The following is a 24,316-nucleotide window of genomic DNA, read 5'->3' as shown; positions in this document are numbered from 1 at the left end:
GATTTGTAAAGCTTCGAAGATTCATGAGTCAGTGTTTTGAAATCGCCCATCACTAGATATAGTTGAATAAAGTCGTTATTTTGTTTTTTTTGGCGCACAAAAAAGTATTCTCGTCGCTTCATAACATTAAGGTTGAACCATTGTAATCACATGAACTGTTTTAAATATGAACATGTCTTTGGTACCGTTCTGGGCATTGAAAGTAGAAATTAACTTGCTATCACTGGAGGCCTCACTGAGCCATTGGATTTTATCAAAAATATCTTGATTTGTGTTCTGAACACAGGTCTTATGGGTGTTGAACGACATGAGGTAATTAATGACTGAATTTTCATTTTTGGGTAAACTAACCCTTTAAACAAATAATAATGCTCCATTATAAGCCCAAACATTGAACATAATACATGCAAACATTTGCAAAAATACATGTATAACAGGCTGTCCCACTTTCGAAAACAACCCTGATGAAGTGGGGAGACAAAAATTGCTTCAAATAGAAAATAATTTGACACACTTTCACTATATTTTTGCAACATTTGTTGTACAAATACATCTCAAACATAAATCAAAAACATTTTAGAACATTGTGTCATTCATTTCTATTTTTAACATTAATTTTGTCTAAATCCTATGTCACTATCCTTTAAGTGGACTTCACAAGGATTGCTTCTTGTTTTGACAATTTCCCACCCACATTTATGACATCACTTCCACAAAGTCACATGATTTTAAACACTTGACAATTTAATCACTAATCACTTGGTTGAATTCAACACTAATCTTGTACACTTTGAATGCTGTAAAAAAAAAAAACCCTATAGCTCTTATCTATTAGCCGGTGAATTTTATATGTACGAATTTTCATGTATTGATCGCTTTCTTTATTGTCAATGTATGAACAGCTTGTAGGAAACTATAAAAACAAAACCTTCCCAACTTGTCTATTATAGTGTCAAATATACTTTATAATCAAACTATCATAAGTGTAATTTAAATTACCTCATCTGTCGACATCCCAGCTAACATGTGACATAAAAGTTATGTAATTTATTGCTATACTTTTTGGTAATTTAATGACTTACTAATTGACAATGTAACGACGACATGCCCATAATTTCATTATCTTCAACTCACAATGTTGTCAGTACGGTCTCCTAAGGTTATAAGATAACCAAGAACATTCCAGTTATACTATATTTGTAATACTTTGGTCATTTCATGACTAGCAATGTAACTGCAATGTCATGGGCCCGTAATTTCATCAAATTACCAGCTCACAACGTCATCAGTACAGTCTGGTTATAAAATAACCAAGAGAGAACATTCCATTTAGGTAAAATATTTGCAATGCTTTGGTAATTTCATAACTTATTGGCAACATAACTGCAATGTGTCACAGTCACTCCAGTTCCCAGTATCCTCCTTGTTTGCACACTAGTTGGCACTTCCCTCATCCCTTTTAAGTTGGACTCACTCCTAGCACTCACACATCACCTCATTGCGAAGTCTTGTTTCACCCCTGTGTACAATTCTGAGCATTTCCCTGTATTCATTGCCTGCCTGTTTCTGATCCTGTTTGTCTTTTGTTTACGACCCTCAGCTGCCTGCCTTTGGACTGTGTATTGTTTCCTGACCTGTGAATGATATCTGCCTGTCCTGACCTTTGCCTGTATCCTGACCACGATTCTACCTGTCCCTGCTGTTCCTGTTTGTTCCTGTTTGACCCTGCCTGTATGACCACGCTCACTTTTAATAAAGCTCGCAAATGGATCCCTGCCCGAGTCCCGTATCGTTACAAAAGGATATAGCATATGGATAATATCCTTTTTAAATATCAACAGCACAACATCTGGCAGGTCAAGAAAGTCTGTTTTTCTGAGGTGAGAGACATTTTACAAAAATATGTAAAAATAATGTTTGAAAATAACATTAGAATAATAAAACTAAAATATGACCAGAAAAGATTTCTTCTGACAGCAGATACTGAATGCTGGTGAATCGCAGAACTGGTGCAAACATCTGCATGTCCAAATTTACATCGCCATGATCAGATGATTTCTTTTTGTTGTGTTTATTTTGCTGTTGAGAGGAAGGCGAGCAGCACGTACTCACATATTCATTTAAACGTTGCTCTCAGCAGCATGAATGGCGTTGGGATGTTTGCTGAAAATTTGTTTCCTGAAATGCAGTTTATTTGGGATTATGTCAAGTTATGTTATGAGCTGTGTCAATAACAGATACACACACACACACAAACACACTTTTTTAAATTAAACAATGGTGACCTCATTGAAGACAGTTTAAATGCCCACATTTGCGGTCCCTGCCTCATTTTAACATTCTTTCCAGATTTGATCAGTGCATTTAAATGTATTTCCCAACACCTCTACTCTGCTCAGTTTATCTAACCCTTCATATTTAAGCAGATTTAATGATTATAGCATGAAATCTTCTCTCTGTCTGTCACCTTCACCTGATGTATAATTTATGGATAAAGAGCTACACTCAGCCGGAGAAGAAGAGAAAGCTCAGTAACGGAAAATGAAAGAGGAGATAAAATAGGGGAGTATTTGTGCGTCAGACAGAGTGAACTCAGGGTGAGGGGAGAAGAGGGGATGCAATTGACTGACGACAAAACCGAAATGTAAACTGCAGGATTGAGTAACGACTCTTTCTGCTGATTTTACAAGGATATCTAATTACAGTCTATCAAATGTTAGGGAAAACGTAGGAGGAGAGAGGGATGTAGGGATGTTAGGGGAGAAAGAGAGACTGAAAGGGTAAGGAAAGGGGCAATTGAGTATAAATAAGAAAAGAGAGAAATTAGATCTTGTAAAGTAGAAGGATCTATTGCTTATTGATCAGTCGTATATATTAAATGCCATGTGCACGTTTTTTTGTGGTGTAATTGGTAAATATTAAGTTCAAGTTCATTTTATTTATAAAACACATTTAAAAACAGCCACAAGACTGACCAAAGTGCAGTACAAAAAAAAATTAAAAATCCAAATATAAACATTTAAAAAAAAATTTTTTTTTAAAAGCCAGGGAGAACAGACACATTTTTAAAAGAGACTTAAAATCATCAGGGGAGGTGCCAATAATCTCTAAAGGCAAGTTATTCCATAGCTATGGCCCAACCACAGAGAAAGCTCAATCCCATGTTTCAGTCTGGAGTGTGGGACTAAAAGAAGGTTCTGTGTCACTTAATGGTGCCCTAGAACCAGTTTTTACAAGATGTAATGTCCCCTGAATGTGTCTGTGAAGTTTCAGCTCAAAATATCCCATAGATTTTTTTAAATAAATTTTTTTAACTGCCTATTTTGGGGCATCATTAACTATGCACCGATTCAGGCTGCGGCCCCTCGCTCCCTGACTCCACGAGCTCTCGACTATAATACAGTGCATTTACAAAGTTCACACAGCTAATATAAACCTCAAATGGATCTTTACAAGATGTTCGTCATGCATACTGCATGCATGCGTCGGATCATGTGAGTATAGTATTTTTTTGGATGTTTACATTTGATTCTGAGTGAGTTTGAGGCTGTGCTTCGTGGCTAAAGCTAACATTACACACTGTTGGAGAGATTTATAAAGAATGAAGTTGTGTTTATGAATTATACAGACTGCAAGTGTTTAAAAATGAAATAGCGACGGCTCTTGTCTCTGTGAATACAGTATAAAAACGATGCTAACTTTAACCACATTTAACAGTACATTAGCAACATGCTAACGAAACATTTAGAAAGACAATTTAGAAATATCACTAAAAATATCATGATATCATGGATCATGTCAGTTATTATTGCTCCATCTGCCATTTTTCGCTATTGTTCTTGCTTGCTTACCTAGTCTGATGATTCACGTTAATTCTGGCTGCCCTTGTGTAATGCCTTGAACATGGGCTGGCATATGCAAATATTGGGGGCGTACATATTAATGATCCCAACTGTTACATAACAGTTGATGTTAAGTTGAGATTCGCCTGTTCTTCGGAGGTCTTTTAAACAAATGAGATTTACACAAGAAGGAGGAGACAATGGTGTTTGAGACTCACTGTATGTCATTTCCATGTACTGAACTCTTGTTCAACTCTGCCAAGGTAAATTCAATTTTTGATTCTAGGGCACCTTTAATCTTAGACTTCTAGAGAGGGTATAAAGATGCAGCAGTTCAACTATGGGAGCTTGGTTATGCAAGGATAAATACGAGAATTTTAAAATCAACTCTGAATTGAATAGGCAGCCAATAAGAGCCCTCAGAATTGTATGATGCGATTGCCGCAGTATAGAGTTGCAGTAATCTAAGCAAGAAGTAATAAACGCATGAATAGCCATCTCAGCCTTCTATAATATCTGTTTGATCAGGTTTAGTTCACATACACCATTAAGTATCATCATCTAATTCCTTTTCCACCTACCATTTATCTTTTAGAAAACAGCCGTGCGCTTTTCACAAATAGTATACAAAGATATCAAATCTGTGTCCTTTGGCTTCATTTGAACTTTAAAATAATCTGAAGCAATGATATTGTATAATTAATATTTTTTAATAATTAATTCATTTTAATTCCTAAAAATAATTTACAGCAGTGTCTGATAGATTGCATAGAAAGAAAAAAAAAATAAAAATAAGTTTTACCTTAAAGCTGCCATCGAACGTTTTTTTACAAGATGTAATATAAGTCTAAGGTGTCCCCTGAATGTGTCTGTGAAGTTTTTAAGCTCAAAATACCCCATAGATTTTTTTTAAATTAATTTTTTTTAACTGCCTATTTTGGGGCATCATTAACTATGCACCAATTCAGGGCTGCTGGCCCTTTAAATCTCGTGCTCCCTGCCCATCGAGCTCACGACTCTATAATACAGTGCATTTACAAAGTTCACACAGCTAATATATGGGTGTTTACATTTGATTCTGAATGAGTTTGAGGCTGTGCTCTGTGGCTAAAGCTAACATTACACACTGTTGGAAAGATTTATAAAGAATGAAGTTGTGTTTATGAATTATACAGACTGCAAGTGTTTAAAAATAAAAAAAAGCGACGGCTCTTGTGTCCATGAATACAATAAGAAACGATGGTAACTTTAACCACATTTAACAGTACATTAGCAACATGCTAACGAAACATTAAGAAAGTTTACAAATATCACTAAAAATATCATGATATCATGGATCATGTTAGTTATTATTGCTCCATCTGCTATTTTTCGCTGTTGTTATTGCTTGCTTTACCTAGTCTGATGATTCTGCTGTGCACAGATCCAGACGTTCTGCCCTTGTCTAATGCCTTTCATAATATTGGGAACATGGGCTGGCATATGCAAATATTGGGGGCGTACTTATTAATGATCCCGACTGTTACGTAACAGTCTGTGTTATGTTGAGATTCGGCTGTTCTTCAGAGGTCTTTTAAACAAATGAGATTTATATAAGAAGGAGGAAACAATGGAGTTTGAGACTCACTGTATGTCATTTCCATGTTAACTCTTGTTATTTAACTATGCCAAGATAAATTCAATTTTTAATTCTAGGGCACCTTTAAAATTAAGTGTTACTTTTTGTTCTGTTTCTCAGTTTGTTTGATTAGTCATTATGTTCACCTGGCATCTCATTAATTATCTCATTAGTTCCCTTTGTTTGTTCCATGTATGTAACTCCTTCATTCTCTGTCTGTTCTCTTCAGTGTTACGATGATGTTTGTTTGGTTGTATCTCTCTGTTCTCCTGAGCCTTTTGTCATTAAAGTCTGTTTATCTGATTCATCTCTCGTGCAATTCATATACACAACCACACCGTGCCATTAAGACACTCAAACAAATATTTTTCTATAGTTTATGGAAACTTTATTTCTTTATTTTCACTCTAAAGATGCTGGGTTGTTTCAACCCATGTTTGAGTCAAATATGGACAAGCAAATATACATTATTTGACCCAAACATAGGTTGAAACAACCCAGCATTTTTAATTGTGATATAAATGTATTTCTTTATATTTATAAATGTGTGTTTAATGAAAAAGATTAATCTGATGTTTGATTAAATTTTATTTCTGTAAATTATATATACTTTAATTTATAAAGCTCATACTGGTAATAATCTCCTTTCATTGACATTTTCGAAAAAAGAAAAAAGAAAAAAAGGTAACACTTTATTTTACAGTGTCATTGTTACATATGACACATGTAGTAACTATAGTAATAACTATAAATTATGTATAATTACATGCAACTAACCTTAAACTGAACCAAACCATAATCCTAACCCTATAGTAAGTACATGCAGTTAATTAATTTTACTCAGTACTTAAATGTATACAGTGTAACAAAGACACCTTAAAATAAAGTGTAACCAAAAATAAAAAAAGACTTAGGGGTCCATTTGTGGAAAACACCATACATAGTTTCTTAAAGATATGGGGGAAAAAATAAATAATAACAACTGATTGGATTATTTTTGTGTGTGTCATGTTCAGGACCAGAGATTATATCATGACCCAGACATGCTTGACAGGTGAACTGTCTCGTTTAGATGAATTAAACATCAGAAGGCAGAGGGCAGTCTGACTCTCTCAAGATCACTTGTCCTGCGGATTCACCACTATGAGAGCAGTGAATGTGCTCAGATGCTTTCTTGTTTTTTGAATTAATAATCTCTTTTGTTCAGTTCAGATAATCCCACACATAGCAATAAAACAAAATGATTTTACTCGACACAGCTAGACATCAGTAAATAGAGCAAAAATATATAGTGCAAAGGAGTTTAAAATGTAATACAGTGAGACTGAATCTCTGAGGCAGAGACTTTGGCTGTCATATTTTAGTCTTTCAGATGCAAAAGATTGATGGCCAACTAAGCATGCATAAAAGTACCGTAGGCCTAATACAAAAATGCTTATATATTTTATTTAAAACAAAATGTTTAATTACAAGTTGTTTTATCAGAATAACCAAAAAGTCGTTAGAGTTGCAAACATTAATTTATATGAATTTTAGAATTTCTTAATATCAGTTTGTTTTATAGGAAGCAGCACTTGAGCTGCACAAGCTCCACAAGTTTGAGCAAAACCTGATCAATGTGTGTTCTTTTGTCTTTTATCTCCCCCTATTGGAGGACCACATTTATTTGGTTACTTGCACTCCAGGATTACAATACCAAGACTGTCCGCGTGGGGGCTGAAGTTCTGAAGGCCTGAGGATTGAGCAATTTCCTTGATTTTATATAATATGAAGAAAAGCCAAAGGAAGCAATAAATGCAAGATGTCCACATAGCTGTATGCATCACTGATGGCGTACTTTTATTGTACAGTTGTGATAAGTCTTTCGTTAAGTTGCCATGCAAAGACTTTGACTGTAATCTTGATTCCTCATTAACTTAAACAAATAGCCTAGTTCTCTATATATTTTCATTCTTCCCTTTATTAAAAATACAAATAAAAAGTTAGAGTCCATAATGTCCTTGTATTATTTAACCTATATATGAGTCCACATCACACATGGGACCTGATTCACCTTGTCTGAATTTATTGTGTGATAAGTTGGCTGTATCTTTTGCTTAACTAGTAAATGTAATAATGAAAAATAAAACACTTTGAAACATTTACTGGATGAGGCAGTGACAAAGTGTTGAGAAACAGTGATGCAAACAAACAACAGTTTCATGAAAATCAGGAAATCACAGAAAGTCCAGTTATTTGACATGTTTAAAATAAAATACCATGAGCAAATATGTTTGCACATGAGAATTCCTTCCTTGTTTAAAGCATTAGTTCACCCAAAAATGAAATTTCTGTCATTAAGTACTCACCCTCATGTCGTTGGAAGACCTTTGTCCATCTTCGGAACACAAATTAAGATATTTTTGATGAAATCAAGCACACATAGGCAGCAACGTCATTGTACCTTTCAAGGTCCAGAAAGGTATTAAAGACATTGTTAAAGGTGACTACAGTGGTTCAACCTTAATGTTATGAAGCGACAAATACTTTTTGTGTGCAAAAAAACAAAATTTGAACTGTTGTGATGTAGTGATGCAGTGCAGGCTTCTGTATTTACGTCTGAACGCCGGCTTGGTATTGGCTGACGCTGTACACGTAAGCACCACGATGCATGTGACGGGATTTAACAATCTCAGTTTATTTATGAAGCACAATTAAAAACAATATCAGTTGACCAATGTGTTGTACAATGACTCAATTAGGCCACATTACAAATGCAATAAAAAGCAGACATAAGAAAAAGAAAGTGATAAATTTATGCCACACTTCCTGTTACAGGCTGCCTTGCTTCATTTAAAATTTAGCAATATCCACTTAAACAATACTTTACAGTTTGACCCAGCAGGCTAAACATTCACTTCATATTGTGCAATCCCATAATATGTTCCACTGACCAGCTCTGATGACGTTGGAATGGGTGGTGTTGACATGCCTGGGTGTGTCTGAGAGTGTAGGAAATCTACCTAATATATGTCTTCAAAATAATTTAGAGCAGACAAGGACCGGAACTGAGGCGCAGAATCTTACCCGAGATTTCACTACTTATCATTACTGAGATTTTGTCACTTATAAAGGTAAGTATTATCATATTAAGCAAAATTGTACTGTGCCTTTTTATTGCTGGACCAACATGTATGTTATTAGGCCTATTATTTTCTATATTAATGTGCATATTTTTGATATGTTATTTTTAAATTTATAGGCATATATTGTTTTAACTGATAATCTCGCTTGATTAAAAAAAAAAAAAAAAAACAGGTAAAAGAAAGTAAATTTAATAAACAGTAATAAAGTTACAAATCTCTTTTCACAGTCATTAGCCTCTCTGTTATTGCAGAACGCCGGCCAATACGGAGTCGGCGTTCTGATGAAGAACTCGGAAGCGCTGCACTGTGTACAACACAAACTGCATTGAATAAAGCTGTTATTTTTGTTTTGTTTTTGCCACAAAAAAAGTATTCTGGTTGCTTTGTAACATTAGGGTTGAACCATTGTGGTCACGTGGACTATTTTAACTATGTCTTTCTGGACCTTGAATGCGGTAATTTCATTACTTTCTATGGGGGCCAGAAACCTCTCGGATTTCATCGAAAATATCTGTTATTTAATTTCCAAAGATGAAGGAAGGTCTTAAGGGTGTGGAATGTCATGACCGTGAGTAATTAATGACAAATAAATTATTTTTGGGTGAATTAACCCTTTACTTCCAGATATCTACATTGAAATTCTTCCTAGTCACAAAGCTAAATGCAGATATCTCCAAAGAAAAAGTCTTCCATAGTTAATTGCAGATGTCTTTAAAAGAGATTTTACTAGGAAGAATTCCAATTTAAGATATCTCTTATTAAGTTTTGCCTAGTTAAAAATCTTTATATATACACTCAAGTTTTTTAAAAGAAGAAAAAAAAATAAAATATATATATATATATATATATATATATATATATATATATATATATATATATATATATATATATATATTTTTTTCCCAATATACATTTTGTTAAAATTGTTTTTTTATTATATATTATATATATATATATATAAATATATATATATATATATATATATATATATATATTTTTTTTTTTTTTCTTTTAAAAAACTTGAGTTCGAAATAAAGATTACAAACCAAATCAATTATAGATACCTTTAATTACAATTTCTACTAATCAAAACTCATTTGTAGATATCAGAAAATATTTTCCAATGGTAAAATATGACAGTCAAAATAGCATTGATATGTCGAATGTATATTAGGCTATGGCTAGTCAAAATAACATTGAAAACATCTTAATTCCAATTACGACGAGTCAAAATAGCAGAATAGATATCCGGAATTGGAATTTTGAATAGTCAAAACTAAATTATGACTAGTGCAGCCAGGGGTATTTAATGCTAAAACGGCTTGCCATGCCGATTCTTCCGTTTGAGGCGTAGTTATTACGTAATACACAAAATTACCCCAACAAGACGCGTGCTTTCAGGAAGTGATTCGTTTATTACCAGGAAGACCATGGAAAATCCAGTGTGATGAAATTTCTCAATAGTAGGACTATCCAGCTGCAATATATCTCAAAGTTCTTGCCCTTGCTGTGACATTAGTGGGATTGGTTTACAAGTGTTGTAAAGCTGCGAACAGGTGCGGGGTTACCATTTTGGGAGCCCTAAGCATACACACGTTATGGCGAATTCTGATTCCCAGTTTCGATTCCGATAAGGCAAAAAATAAACAAATTATTAAATAAATATATATCAAACATATTTAGCTACTGTGTCTTTTTGCTAAACATTTTGCTACAGCTGAATTCCATGAACAAAAATCAGCAGCCTCAAGAGCACTATGAGGAACTTTAGGATTAAACAAAAAATATCAGCAAAAACTTACTAGGCCTACATTTCAAACATTTTAAATAGTTATAAAATAAGAGAGAAAAACAAATTTACGGTATGCTAGCACAAATAAGTGCAAGAAATCAAATATAAACATGTAAAATATTAAAAATATAGGATATAGTATAATATAAGAATATAACACAGAATATAGTCTTTTTATAAATAAAATATAGAGTCATCTTATTAAAGTTATTCACTCAAAATCAGTGACTATATGAGGATAGTTTGACAATTTTGTGTGCATTTGTCCATTCGGAGTCGAGTGCATCTTCTTGAATAGTTGAAAATTACATTAATTGCACACACAGGAATCGATCAGCGGAATAGAAATTTTAATTTGAACAAGTATCCAATTTCTGACCTTAACCCTCTACCGCACGCATTTTGATAAATTTATTAAAAAAGATATTTGACTCTTTTTATTTTCTTAGAATGGCTTAACTTGAAGTGCTGTAAAAAAAAATTTGGAAAAAAATATTATTTTAAGGTAGCCTACTTTATGATATGTTGCCATATCATAAATAGTGGATATAACCTAAAATAAGTGTAAGTGTATATAGTTAATATTTTTCCTCAGAAATGTTGTTTGTATTGAATAAATTGGTGCTATTATAAGCTTTAGCAGTAAATATAAACAACACCTTATACTTATTTTCCAACATCTTGTGCTTTTATTTATGGAATTTATTCTTTTGCTGAATAATGCTTTATATTCTTTGAATTTCATTACGTTTTTCGTGAATATTATTTAAATTGCAAATTTATACAGTTAAATATAATACTGTTCATCATGTATCATAAAACATTGACATAAAACCAAAAATATTGTAGTTCATGAAAATTCAGCATTACGCAATCTTATGAGAGGAAGATTATGAACATAAATCCCCCATAATCCTTGAATCTTCACCTTTTTTCTGTATGAAACTTCAAAAAGCATTTTTTTTCAGAGGTGAGACACATGTACACATCACATTTGGTGCTCTTCACCCTAACAATACACTTACAGCCACTTGCACCTGCCTTTTTGAGACACAATGGTAGGCCAGTGGTAGGTCTGGGCCAGTATACTGGCTGTGGTGGCAGGTGTCCCATGTTGATTTAATCGATAATACAAATGCCATGGCAGTCCTTGACATACGACTATTCAACATTATATCACTAACATTAATGTTGTTATTGTAACAGACTGCAGCTGGCCTTTGCTATCTAACCTATTATAATAATGCCATTCCATTATTGTGCAGTGTTGCCATATGGCAACACAGACATTTTATCGATTTACCAAAAACTAATTTCATAAAAAAAAATTTGAGTGGTGAATATGTTATCATAACTTACCTGAGATGATGTTAAAAAAAATTTTGTGAATGTGACATGGGCGGGTCCTTGTTTGTTACTGACGTTTTAATTTGCTTTCAGCAACTACATACAAGAGATGGCAGTCTGTCAGAAAATCGCTAAACTAAAGCTCATCAATAGCTAAACTAAGGTCTTCTCTTACCAACAAAGAAAACTAGAATGTTCTATTAAAGAGACGGTGGCAAGGAAATGAACACAAAGTGTATGTTGCCATATGGCAACACTATGCGGTAGAGGGTTAAGTATGAGATTCCAGAATTGGATTTCGATTCCCAGCTCTATAACTGCTGGCAAATGTACAGGCGATGCGGGCACAGCTTGTTCAGAGTGTGACCTGCTGCAATAAAAATCATAATCAGTACTATCATAATCACAATCAAAATAACTTCCCCTCCCTCTTGCAGTGACATCTCTTCTCTGATGACGTGTTCACTGGAATGAGGGCGGGACAACCTGTCACTCACATGACATCCTAGCAAATTGCAAATCACAACAAAATTAAGTCCTGCTCAACAATTTTCACTCAAAAACAAATGTTTCACTCAAGTAAACAGTACATTAAGGCCTTGTCCTTTTCTTTGAAAACGCATCTTTTTCTCTTCGTTTTTTTTGTCAATGAAGACAAAGCTTTTTGAAAACGCTCTCCCAAGTGGATAAATTTGTTTTTGTGTTGTAGTGTAAACAGAGGTATTCAAAAATGACGATGCATGTTTAGTCACAATATAGCATCATTGTTGTGCCTGCTATATACATGTTGCTAAAGAGAAATGTTCCTCTGTATAATCTTCATATTGCATTCCTGCAAAGATGACAGTCACTGTCCTGTAGCAAAATATGCTGACAGTTGCGTTTAAGACCATACGATTTTGAGTGAAACCTGAAAACTTTCATCCAATTTTTCATCTCTCTTCACAGATTAACAAAATGATTCATAATGCAAAGAAACTGGTCTTTCTCTGCATGCTGATTGGATGCTCACAGGCTTTTCCATACCATGATGTCACCACTGAGGATAAAGCAATGAAAAATTTCGAGGTAGAGAGAGAAAGACAAGATGCAATGCAGAGTGTAAGTGCTTCATTTTATCTGTACTGATGTATGCTGATTCCCTAGTTTTACTGCTACTGTACAAGTTAAACACATATAAAGTTACTGTGGCATTTGACTGAAAGAAATATCATGCAGCTGTATTTTCCCTTCAGGTCACTGATTTTACTCCACCAGTGTGCCGTGTGGTAAATGAGAGTTTGGAATGTCCTTTGTCATGTGAAAATGCAAGCTGGGAAGTGACTTACATCATGTCAGATGGTGCTGGTTCAGGAATTGATCACCCCTCTCTTTCTGCCACTGACTCTACTGAATTCAACAATACATTTTCCATCTCCATTGATACAACTGTAGATGAAAATGGCTACAATGCAACCATTGTGAAATATATTGGTTCCTGCTGCTTCCACGATGTGGAGATTACTGTGATAGACAAGGCAGGAAACAAGGCAAAGTGCCCTTTTAATATAAAACGACCAGTAGTGACCACAATCAGCCCAATGACTGTCAAACCTACATCCAGTAGCTCTACCACCACCATCTCTCTTTTGTCAAGTTTTATAGTGATGGCACTGAAATCTATACTGTTTTAACATGGATGTTAACTGTATGGAAATGTGCACTTAATGAAAAATGATTTTTTCAATGACTTCAATGTACGGTATAGTACATGAAACTGTGACAGACCAGCACTTTTTTATTTATTCCTAATTTTACTGCAATCATGTTCACTCACTTTATATCGCTTTATACTTAGAGAATAAAATCAAACTTGTGAAAGTAGTGGTACAGTATTTCTTTTTATTCTAAATTTTGTTCTACTTTATAAAATGCTATATAGCTATATATATGAAGAGTTTCATTGCAAAACGAGATAATTTTTTTTTTTTAATTTTTCAAAAATCTTGTTTTTTGGTTGTGCATTCCAATTAATATCAATTCAACTGCAGTTGGTTTGTTATGATTTAAACCTTCATAACTTAAAAAATACAGCTAAGTAGCACCATAAAACAAAATAACATGATAACATAATAATAAACATATTTTGACAAAAATGTTAAAAACGGATTTATCTCGTTTTGCAACGAAACTCTTCATATATATTTATATATATATATATATATATATATATATATATATATATATATATATATATATATATATATATATATATATATTCTTTTTTTATTAAAGCTGCTGTCCATAACTTTTTTGAAAATGATAAAAAATGATAAAAAATAAATTTTTGAGCAAGTACATAACCAGCCAGTGTTCAAAACTATCTCTTTACCTTAGCTCGATTCACAACGGTAAGCTTGTAATAATGTTTTCTAATAAGAGCGGCTCTGGTGGATTTCCACGGGAAATTCAAGCATGCAGCCATCCGTCTTTGCGTCATTACGTCTGTTTACATAGAGAAGGAGTCCCAGCTAGTAAACTGTGGAGGATGCTGTGACGGATCATTTATAGTGTGTTCTCACAAAAGCTGGAATTAATTAAACGTATCATTTTGATGGCGGATTGTAATCCAGAAAAATCCAAATGACAATCATCAGTGACAATTGAAGATTCACCCATAGTCAAAACAAAAGCAAAAGACTTTGGACTAAGGAGTGGCTACAGAAATTGAAATTGACAGGTAGGCCTAACGCCGATACACACTGAATAGACAGTCACTCAATGCTGATGTTGTGAACATTAACAATTTGACAACAAAGTATAACAATAATAATTTGCATGGTTTGATGTGATTTAATCAGCATTGGCAGCGCGCTTTATTGTAATGCTTTTGTTTCTCAGTTGGTCAGAACAAAAGTGCCAGACATGTTACTTATTTGTTCAGATGACATTTTCCGAAAAAAAAAAAAAAAAAAAAACTATTTTGGTCATACTTCTGCTGCGTTCACACCGAACGCGTCTGCGTCTGATTTACATGTTAAGTCAATGCAAACGCGCGTCTAGAGGTCCTGCGGCGCGAATCGGCCGTTGACGCGCGAATGGCGCGGCGCGAATTGAGCGTTCACGCGGCTGACGCGCGAATTGAGCGTCTGACGCCCAAACGCCCGAGTTGAAAAATCTGAACTTTGGCGTAAATTCGCGGCGCGTTAACCAATCAGGGACTCTGCTTTGGTAGTAAGGTGTTTATGATGCGATCAGTGATGCCGGAGACCAGAACAAAGATGTCGCTGTGTGTAGCCACCCTGAGCTCTGTGATGTGTCATTATATTTTTATCGAGACAGGAATAAAAAAGGACCTTGCCTGGAAGAGAATAAGCGAAGAAATCTGGTTAGTTGTAAAACTTTTTGCATGATTTTAGCCGTTGATACTAGCCCACCTTCTAGCTAGCAAAAGTCGGCCAGTGTAACCAAGTTAAATTGCTGCTACAGGTTTCCAACTGACGAGATTATGTGTTTATTCAGAGGATCTGTGCAGAAAGAGATGAAAGCCCCTCCCATGACGCGAATTCGCGTCTGAACACACTTTGTTTATACGCGCGAATTGAGCGAATTTTACGCGCGTCTGAAGCGTCTGACTTCAAAATGTTCAAGCGTCCAACTAGACGCGTCTGGCGCGAATTTGACGCCCCAGACGCGTTCGGTGTGAACGCAGCATAAGACGTAGAATCTGTGATTCCGAAGTACTCTATCCAAACCGGTGCATTGACTGAGGAGCCGTGTCGATGCACAACCCACGTAAAGATAATAATTCCGCATATAACTGCAATTGCAGGTTTCAAACAGAGATGGCGACAAACAGGCAAATATTACGGACTGCAGCTTTAAAGCACATGTACAGTAGGGTCCCATATTCAGTCCTTTATTTCAATCAGTTAAAGTCATATATTACAGTGCTGACTGTGGGGGAATTTATTCAAAAGACCATCCCAGCTTGTGTGTGAGAGAGAGGCATGGGGTGTTGGAATTCAAACAGCAAGGTTAGGCTGTAATGTGTAATATTCTTTAGTGACTTTATAAGGTTCTCAAACCAGGATCACACACCCATTTTTACACATGGTTTTATGATTTCTCATTAAATCATAATAAACAGCTTTTTAAACGTAGGTGTGTCTGGAGTTTACAACCACCAAAATGTGTTACAACCACAGTCAAGCCAGTGACTGTCAGTCCCACATCCAGTAGCTCTACAACCGTCTCTCTTTGGTCAGGTTTAATACTGATGGCACTTAAATCTACACTGCTCTAAGATAGATGTGCACTTTACATACACACTTTATTTTGTACACATGTCATTTAAATAATATTTAACTGTCAAACTAAAGTCAAACTTGTGGAAGTAGCATGTATTTCTATTAATTCCAAATTGTATACTATTTCATAAAGTGCTAAACAACCACAACTATATTTTACGTTATATAGCTAGAGCAGGCCTAGGTCTGGTTGCAGCAATGCTCTTAACTTAAGAAAATAATAATTCAATTATCATTCCAAGTCTGATATTGCGATATTTGTGCAAACATAACTGAAAGATCATTCAAACATAGTCTAACTTAATGATGTTAAGATAAATGACTGTTTTTGCGGAGTAGACAATGATGGCACCTATAGGATTAAGATACAGCATGTGTTATAGCGCCTCCAAGTGGCCAAGCCTGGCTATGTTTTTCCACGTAAATGTTATTTCACGAATAAAAAATATATTTAATATATATAAATTGAATTATTTTAATGAAAATTATTAATAAAAATTAGTCAATAGATTCAAAATAAAATCAACATAGTTACTTAACAGATGATAAAATGTTATATTGTTTCATAGGCCAGCTTATTTCTTAATGTTTTATTGTGAGAGAGGCATTTAGGCTATTTATCTTCTGCTTAGATGCATGTTGAAGTGTCTTGAGATATTGGAAGTCATAGAGATATTTGTCCAAAATGACTGAATGAAAGCCATCACAGTTAGGAAAAACAGGCAGCAGGTAAAACCCATAGCAACCTAAAAACAACAGCATGGTTGGGTTGTAAAGTGTTATGACTTGACTATACATATGTGTGTGTGTAGCCTATATACACTCACATAAAGGATTATTAGGAACACCATACTAATACTGTGTTTGTCCCCCTTTTGCCTTCAGAACTGCCTTAATTCTACGTGGCATTAATTCAACAAGGTGCTGAAAGCATTCTTTAGAAATGTTGGCCCATATTGATAGGATTGCATCTTGCAGTTGATGGAGATTTATGGGATGCACATCCAGGGCATGAAGCTCCCGTTCCACCACATCCCAAAGATGCTCTGTTGGGTTGAGATCTGGTGACTGTGGGGGCCATTTTAGTACAGTGAACTCATTATCATGTACAAGAAACCAGTTTAAAATGATTCAAGCTTTGTGACATGGTGCATTATCCTGCTGGAAGTAGCCATCAGAGGATGGGTACATGGTGGTCATAAAGGGATGGACATGGTCAGAAACAATGCTCAGTTGGCTAATAATTGGCACTAAGGGGCCTAAAGTGTGCCAAGAAAACATCCCCCACACCATTACACCACCACCAGCAGCCTGCACAGTGGTAACAAGGCATGATGGATCCATGTTCTCATTCTGTTTACGCCAAATTCTGACTCTACCATCTGAATGTCTCAACAGAAATCGAGACTCATCAGACCAGGCAACATTTTTCCGGTCTTCTACGGTCCAATTTTGGTGAGCTCGTGCAAATTGTAGCCGGTGGGGTCTTCTGCTGTTGTAGCCCATCTGCCTCAAGGTTGTGCGTGTTGTGGCTTCACAAATGCTTTGCTGCATACCTCGGTTGTAACGAGTGGTTATTTCTAAAACTGAGCAGATTGTGAAATACTCAGACCGGCCCGTCTGGCACCAACAACTATGCCACGCTCAAAATTGCTTAAATCACCTTTCTTTCCCATTCTGACATTCAGTTTGGAGTTCAGGAGATTGTCTTGACCAGGACCACACCCCTAAATGCATTGGAGCAACTGCCATGTGATTGGTTGATTAGATAATTGCATTAATGAGAAATTGAAAAGGTATTCCTAATAATCCTTTAGGCGAGTGTAGGTTACAATGAAGCCCTTAACATAGAAAACTTTTTAATTCTGTCATTTTGAGTGATGTTGAGATATTTGTTCAAATATAAATGAATAATGTTTTTCAAGATGACTGTCTTCGTAGACAATCATGGCACCTTAGATTAAGACACTTTCAAATCAATCAATTTTTTTGTGTCATAACGCCACGAATTAGCCAAGCCCTGCTATTTTTTTCTGTGTCCTCACATTGATTGACGAGTTTCACATAGATAAAGTAAATTCAAGAACAAAATGAAATTTGCTAATAAATGAAAAACATAATGAAGCAGTTTGGCTTTAAAATAATGGGATCTTAAACTCAGGTGGACCAGGTCGTGCCATAATTTTATACCTTATCCTCGACCACCCCATGTCTTGACGGAAATTCTAATACTAAAAAAATTCCACCACTCTTAATCAGCCACATTTTCCACATACATCAAAAATAATGGATAATAGTTCTCTATCTGGTAACTGATTTCATTACCTGCATAATCATTTAAACAAAAACTTTCAAAGAACCAGTTTGATTGACCAGTTAAAATTTAATTATGAATCAAGTTTTCAAAAAATAATAATAATAAAAGCAACTTAAGTTATTTTGAAATATCAGAATCGAGTCATACATATTTCATTTAGCAACTTTGACCTGATCCCAAAAAGTTGTTAATGATTTATGCATTTATCTGGTCCTAGCACAGTTTATCTAAGCAAGTGCATGGTTTATTTAAAGATTTTTTGTGATAAGGATTAGGACAATGTTTGTCCTATATGTTGATTTACAAAAATAAATTTAGGTCCTAATGCATTTCTTTGGTAAAGTGATGTTTAAGACACACTAACTATGTAACTTTTGGCCCTCTATAGCGGTTAAAAAACAAACTGCATGCATTTTGTGGAAAAACATTGTTTTGGTTGTGCTGCTCTGCGTGACTGTGTAAGAAAAATGATGAGGACGTTGAAAATCTTGATGAAGAAGTTTATTGCAGTGTAGCAGTGACAAAGTACACGTAGAGCCTTGGGTTCATCGGAGTCAGAATGAACCCAGAACTTCCAAATTTCAAGCCTTTTATCCTGTTTACAGTTTACCACTCTTCATGTAAATGTAGTTTCTCATGTTTTACCAGCTGTGGTCTGTATGTTAATAAGTTGTGATACCTCATTGTCTGAGATGGTTCTCTGTGTCCCACACCCATTCCCATTCAACAATTGATGACCATTTGGTCAGGATTTGATCAACCCAAATGGTACATAAACAATATTCCAGTTGACTTTCTTCTTCTCTATGATAATTAAGCCATTTTGGTGATGAGCTCATTCTAAAATATACTTTGGAGTGGAATCTAGGTCGAGGCAGACTACAAATTCTTACAACTGTGTGAATGAATATGGTTATCCTAATGCTAACAATAAAATAATCACTACTAGGCTTAAGAGATATAACCAGTTTAGATGGAAAGAATCTCAAGCTGACTAGCTGAAGATGTTACTGTAACTATACCCAGTAGGCTATAGTTAAAAAGTGAAAAAATGACCCTTCACAATAGATAATGCTTTACAATGTTAAGAGCTATGGCAGTGTATCTGTTCAATTAAATACCTTACTCACCTGTTGAAAAAATGCCTTAAAATCGCAATCTGATTCTTGTTTTATTATGAGCTCTGTTCAGCGTTTTTTAAAACAGGTGATTTAAAGGTGTTCTAAGCGATCCTGGGTGAAGTAACTTCCTGTTGACGTTCGAAGTGTTGTCAAACAAAACAGAGGCTAGCTAGACCCTCCCTCCTCCTCCCCCTCCCCTCGGTGCTTCCTGAAACAGTCATGAACGCGCATTTACAATCATTCTTGTCGGTTATTGGCTGGATCATGTTTATTATGTTTCGTGGTCCAGGCTGCACCAGTTTGTTTTTGTTGCCGTTTTCGGAGCTTGTGGCGACTACAGAGACCGTGTTTTTTTACAGTGTGTTCAGGGGACAGGCAGCTAGCGGATAGTGAGATGTTTGCTGTATGTGACAAAAAAAAATGTTTGACCTAAAAACGCATGACATCACTTAGAGCACCTTTAAGACAGAAGATTTAGTGGTCCTCACCATACACCAGACTGTCCTCCAAAAAAAAAACGACCCAATAGGTCGTTTTTTAAGCACCATATTACGACCTATATTTACGTTTTAAAGTCATGCACCCTCTAGTGGGTGTAAAAATAATGACAGTGTCGTGTTACGTCTGACGTCATGAAATTATGTATGACTGTCATTACCAATCAAAATGCGTGTTCATTTATATGCAATGTGTGGACTTTTTACACCATTTCTCCTATTTCCACTTACAAAAATTTAATTTTATTAATGACTACACCTACCCCATCCCTAAACCTAACCTTAGTGATTTATAGTGCATTTACACTTTATGAGCACATGTGTTCCCTGGGATCGAACCCACGATCACATGATCACATGATTGCATATTGTTATTGCAATGCTCTACCAGCTGAGCTACGCGAAACCCGATGCAGATAAAAGGGAACAATGCATTAAAATGAAAGCAAATGCTCTTATGGGTCGTATTTCATGAATTAAAATGAAAGTGTCCTGTTGTCAATAGGGGCGCCACTTTAGTAAACGCTCCTATGAGTCGTATTTCAGGGAAGTGACAAACGACCTATATGGTCGTATTGGTTGGAGAACATGTTGCCATACACATGTCAAAGAAGCCAGAGCAACTTTTCTCTCTTTATGGAAGTGACAAAACCCACACAAGGCGAGATGATAACTCATTATTTAATTTTTTTTATTTTTAACTTAAAAGGTTACATAGTGTACCTTTTAATTATTTCTTTAATATTTATTTCTAGGAGCAACTCATTTACTTAGCAATATCCACCAACTCTAATAGGCAGTCTGAGAGGCGTTAAATGACACCAGAGAAAGTGTTATTTGTTTGAATGAACACAGAATCTGAAAGGGTTAAACATTGACAACAAGTTTAGTATTGATCTGAAGTTTCTGTGTTGTGCAAGTTATGTTCTACTGACCAGATATAATACTGTACATTTGTGTGAGAGTGCTTGAGTGTGTCCGAACAAAAGCATTCAGAAAGGACTCGGATCTGCTACCTGAGATTTCACTATACTTTCACTACTGTGTTTCATCATTTATAACAGTAAGTAAAAAATAACAGCCAGGTGCTCTTTGTTGATTGCATTAAGTATTTACTTAATTACTACAATGCAACTGGATGGCATGTAAATATTAATGAACATATTATAGGCCTACTGATGTCTTTTTAAGAGATTACTGGAATATAAATAGTTAATACTTATAAACAAAAGATCTCTTATGAAAAGTTTTTCATTACTTGTTATTGCAGAAGAACATAATTTACCTTACACCCTATTCCTAATATGGTGAAGCTGGAAATAGTATTCGAGTATATTACGCAATACAGACTACGCAATTCAGAATGTCAATCTAGTTTATGCCTAATATCAATCTAGCTTACTGCAGTGTGCATTAAGTGTCTAGCCACAGAGCAAACACAGAGTAGCACTATAACAACTTTCAACACACAAATATATCTAATATGATAAAACAGCGCTGCTTTACCCCACACATGACCAGAAGAAGCAGAAGCAGCGACTGCGGCATAATAAAAGTCCGCTGCTCTCTAGACGCGTCGCGCTCGTCTCTCATTAGCAATCGCAGCACTCGGCCTTGCTCTGCTTCATACTACAGTAACGTTAATAATCTCATCCATGAACATGATTTGAGTACTGTCCCGATTCTTTTCCACCAGCTGTAGACGTGAAGACAACACTTACAATGATTCTGCGAAATCAAGGCGTCATCAAGCTATGCCTTTGTTTTGAATAAGCGACCTCTAGCGGCGAAAATTTACATATTGTTCCTTTAAAATCAAAAAAAAAAATCAAAGGGACCGTTCAGCGTACATGAGGAAGATGACACCTTCTTTCTGCTCTCTCTTCTCTCTTGCAAACCACAGTTGTTCAGAATGGTTCAGATTCCTAAGACACTGGTCTTTCTCTGCATGCTGATTGGATGGTCACAGACTTTTCCGCACAGTGATATCATCAATGAAAATGAAGCAAATAAAGATGCAGACAGGGGAGAAATACAAGATGCTATACTGAATGTAAGTACAACATCTGTTTGTATTGTAAAATTCTGCAAATATAAAGTTTTTCTAGTCCATTTTCCAGCTAATTGATTATACTGCTCCATGTTAGCAGTTACTATGGTATATAATTGAAAGATATAACATTTAATTTCTGTTTAGGTCACTGATTTTACTCCACCAGTGTGCAGTGTGGTAAATGAGACTTCAGACTGTCTTTTATCATGTGGAAACACAATTATGGAAGTGACTTATATGATGACAGACGGAGCTGGTTCAGGAATCAGTTACACCAGTCTTTATTCTGTTTTAGCTGGGGTTTTTAGCAACTTTACTCAATATGATGGTCTAGATGAAGATGGCTACAAAGCTGTCTTTTTGCATTATTCTGGCATCTGCTGTCTTGAAGATGTGAATGTTTCTGTGGTGGACAAAGCAGGAAACACAGGAAAGTGTCCTGTTGTTGTAAAACGTGTCAATCCAGAGCTCCACCACAACAATCTCAAAGGTCAATACTGATGATAATTATAAGATGTACATGAAAAATGTTCAATAATTTTAAATCAATATTAAGTCAATGCTTGAGTAATGGTATAATACATGAAAATGTGATTGCTTGCAAGTATTTTGTAATTTAACAGACATGTATCTTTATTGTTTGTAACTGAATGAACTGATTGTTTACTAAACTGAAAGAAGATCATACTGTTGTGTTTTGGTGGTTAAACCAAATGTTCTCATTATATATCCCAATGATCTTGTGTTTTGAAACAATGATTATGTAGAATGAAAATTAGTAAAACTAGAATGAAAGCCTGAGATCAGGTTCAAAATAAAGTTTATTATTATTATTATTAGATCCTCTAAATTAATACTGTAATGTAAATCTTAGAAGGACAACTGACAACTCATGTATACCTGAAACATAACACACATTTTACATGCATTTTGTTTGATAAATTGATGCAACTGTTTTCTGTTTACAAACTTCCAAACTCCAGAATTCAATTTTTTAGAGAAGTCTGATGTTGAGATATTTGTATAAAAATGATTGAATGATTCCAATGGTAGCCGTCACAGATAGGAATAACAGGACAAACAACACCATGTAAAACCCTGGCAACCTAGAAACAACAGCAAGAATGGGCTGTAATATGTTGCGACTTGAAACAACTTTGAAGAATATAAATAAACATTAATATAATATATATATTAATATATATATATTTTGACTGTCACCTTTTCTTGGATTCACTGATATAGCCAGTAAAGTACATCTCTCTGCCCACAATATACAAAATTCCCCCAAGAGCAGCAAGCACTGTGAAAAGGGGAAAATAAGTTATAACATTTTCTCATTTTCATTGATCCACCATATCTGTGTAACTATATCACTGTAGATTGTTGTATAGAAATATACAATGTAACATACCTTCATTGAAAAAGATGCCAGAGATCCACAATGCCACCAAGAAAACGGAATAAAACTCCACACTGTTCTGGCTAAAGAAATGGTGGAAAGACATATTTTTAACATTTTATGGCTTGTTTGTATATGTTGGATTACCTGTAAAATTTGCCAATCAAAGTAGATTTCATTTATGATTGTTAATAAATGAAATGTGAGTGCGAAGTGTGTGAGGTATGAGAGGCATCAGTGAAGCAGTTTGGCTGTAAAGATCTTTGATCTTACTGTGCACGAAATGTCCTTTCAAACTCAGGCGGTCCAGTAACAATGGGTGGCATAATTTTATGCTTCATCCTCGACCACCCCACACGTCTTGCCTGAAAGGCTACGAAATTCAACCACTGTTATTCAGCCACACTGTTTTACCACGAAATTATTGCAAATAAAAAAATGAATGATACTTATCTGACATATGATTTAAAGTGGGCCTATATAGTATTAGCCTGATAATCATACAAAAATGTATAGAACCTTTCTGATTTATGAATCATTAACGGAGTTATCTTGAAATAGCTCACTAAAATCAAACATTTTAATTAGCAGTAGTAAACCATGACCTGATGCAGTCAGAAGATCAGCTTACCCATGTGGAGAGCAGACAGTATTGACACTGCTGCGAGGAGAACTGGCAGATCCGAAGTCATATTTGTGGTATTATTGTTCGAAACAGTTCCTTTTTTGGATAAAGTCTCGCCACAAATATGTGAAATGATGTCAGTATATCCGCCTACTGCAGATTACCTCCTGCTTTTAAGATCAGGAACTACCGGTCTAAGGTTTGCAAAGGGAGTTGCATCATGATTCGTGTCAGTCAGATTATGCACCACACCTTTCCAGTCAAAAAGCAGTATGAGTTGGGAGTAAA

At 35.2% G+C, this 24,316-nt stretch overlaps 2 protein-coding genes across 3 annotated transcripts; one reads left to right on the top strand and one right to left on the bottom strand.

Annotated features, from left to right (window-relative positions):
* Positions 1-8,417: 8,417 nt before the first annotated feature.
* Positions 8,418-22,920, top strand: LOC137022045 (uncharacterized). 2 transcript variants are annotated; one of them, XM_067388862.1, is made up of 4 exons: positions 8,418-8,573; positions 12,673-12,825; positions 21,852-22,001; positions 22,146-22,920. In XM_067388862.1, the coding sequence occupies exons 2-4, from the start codon at positions 12,682-12,684 to the stop codon at positions 22,500-22,502; spliced, it is 651 nt and encodes a 216-aa protein (XP_067244963.1). In that variant the 5' UTR covers positions 8,418-8,573; positions 12,673-12,681; the 3' UTR covers positions 22,503-22,920. The 2 variants fall into 2 exon arrangements, 1 of the variants encoding a protein (XP_067244963.1); XR_010895395.1 differs by lacking the exons at positions 21,852-22,001; positions 22,146-22,920 and adding an exon at positions 12,960-13,584.
* A 51-nt stretch (positions 22,921-22,971) lies between these two features.
* Positions 22,972-24,286, bottom strand: mgst2 (microsomal glutathione S-transferase 2). Its single transcript, XM_067388863.1, has 5 exons — positions 24,035-24,286; positions 23,677-23,776; positions 23,416-23,486; positions 23,223-23,304; positions 22,972-23,107 (listed from the first exon to the last, which is right to left on the bottom strand). Exons 1-5 carry the CDS (start codon positions 24,093-24,095, stop codon positions 22,996-22,998), a joined length of 426 nt encoding a protein of 141 aa, XP_067244964.1. The 5' UTR covers positions 24,096-24,286; the 3' UTR covers positions 22,972-22,995.
* Between the last annotated feature and the right edge of the window lie 30 nt (positions 24,287-24,316).

The sequence above is a fragment of the Chanodichthys erythropterus genome, chromosome 1 (assembly GCF_024489055.1).
Source record: "Chanodichthys erythropterus isolate Z2021 chromosome 1, ASM2448905v1, whole genome shotgun sequence".
NCBI classification, from domain to species: Eukaryota; Metazoa; Chordata; class Actinopteri; order Cypriniformes; family Xenocyprididae; genus Chanodichthys; species Chanodichthys erythropterus.
The sequence above is the reverse complement of the archived record's forward strand: the minus strand, read 5'-3'. Positions and strand labels throughout refer to the sequence as shown.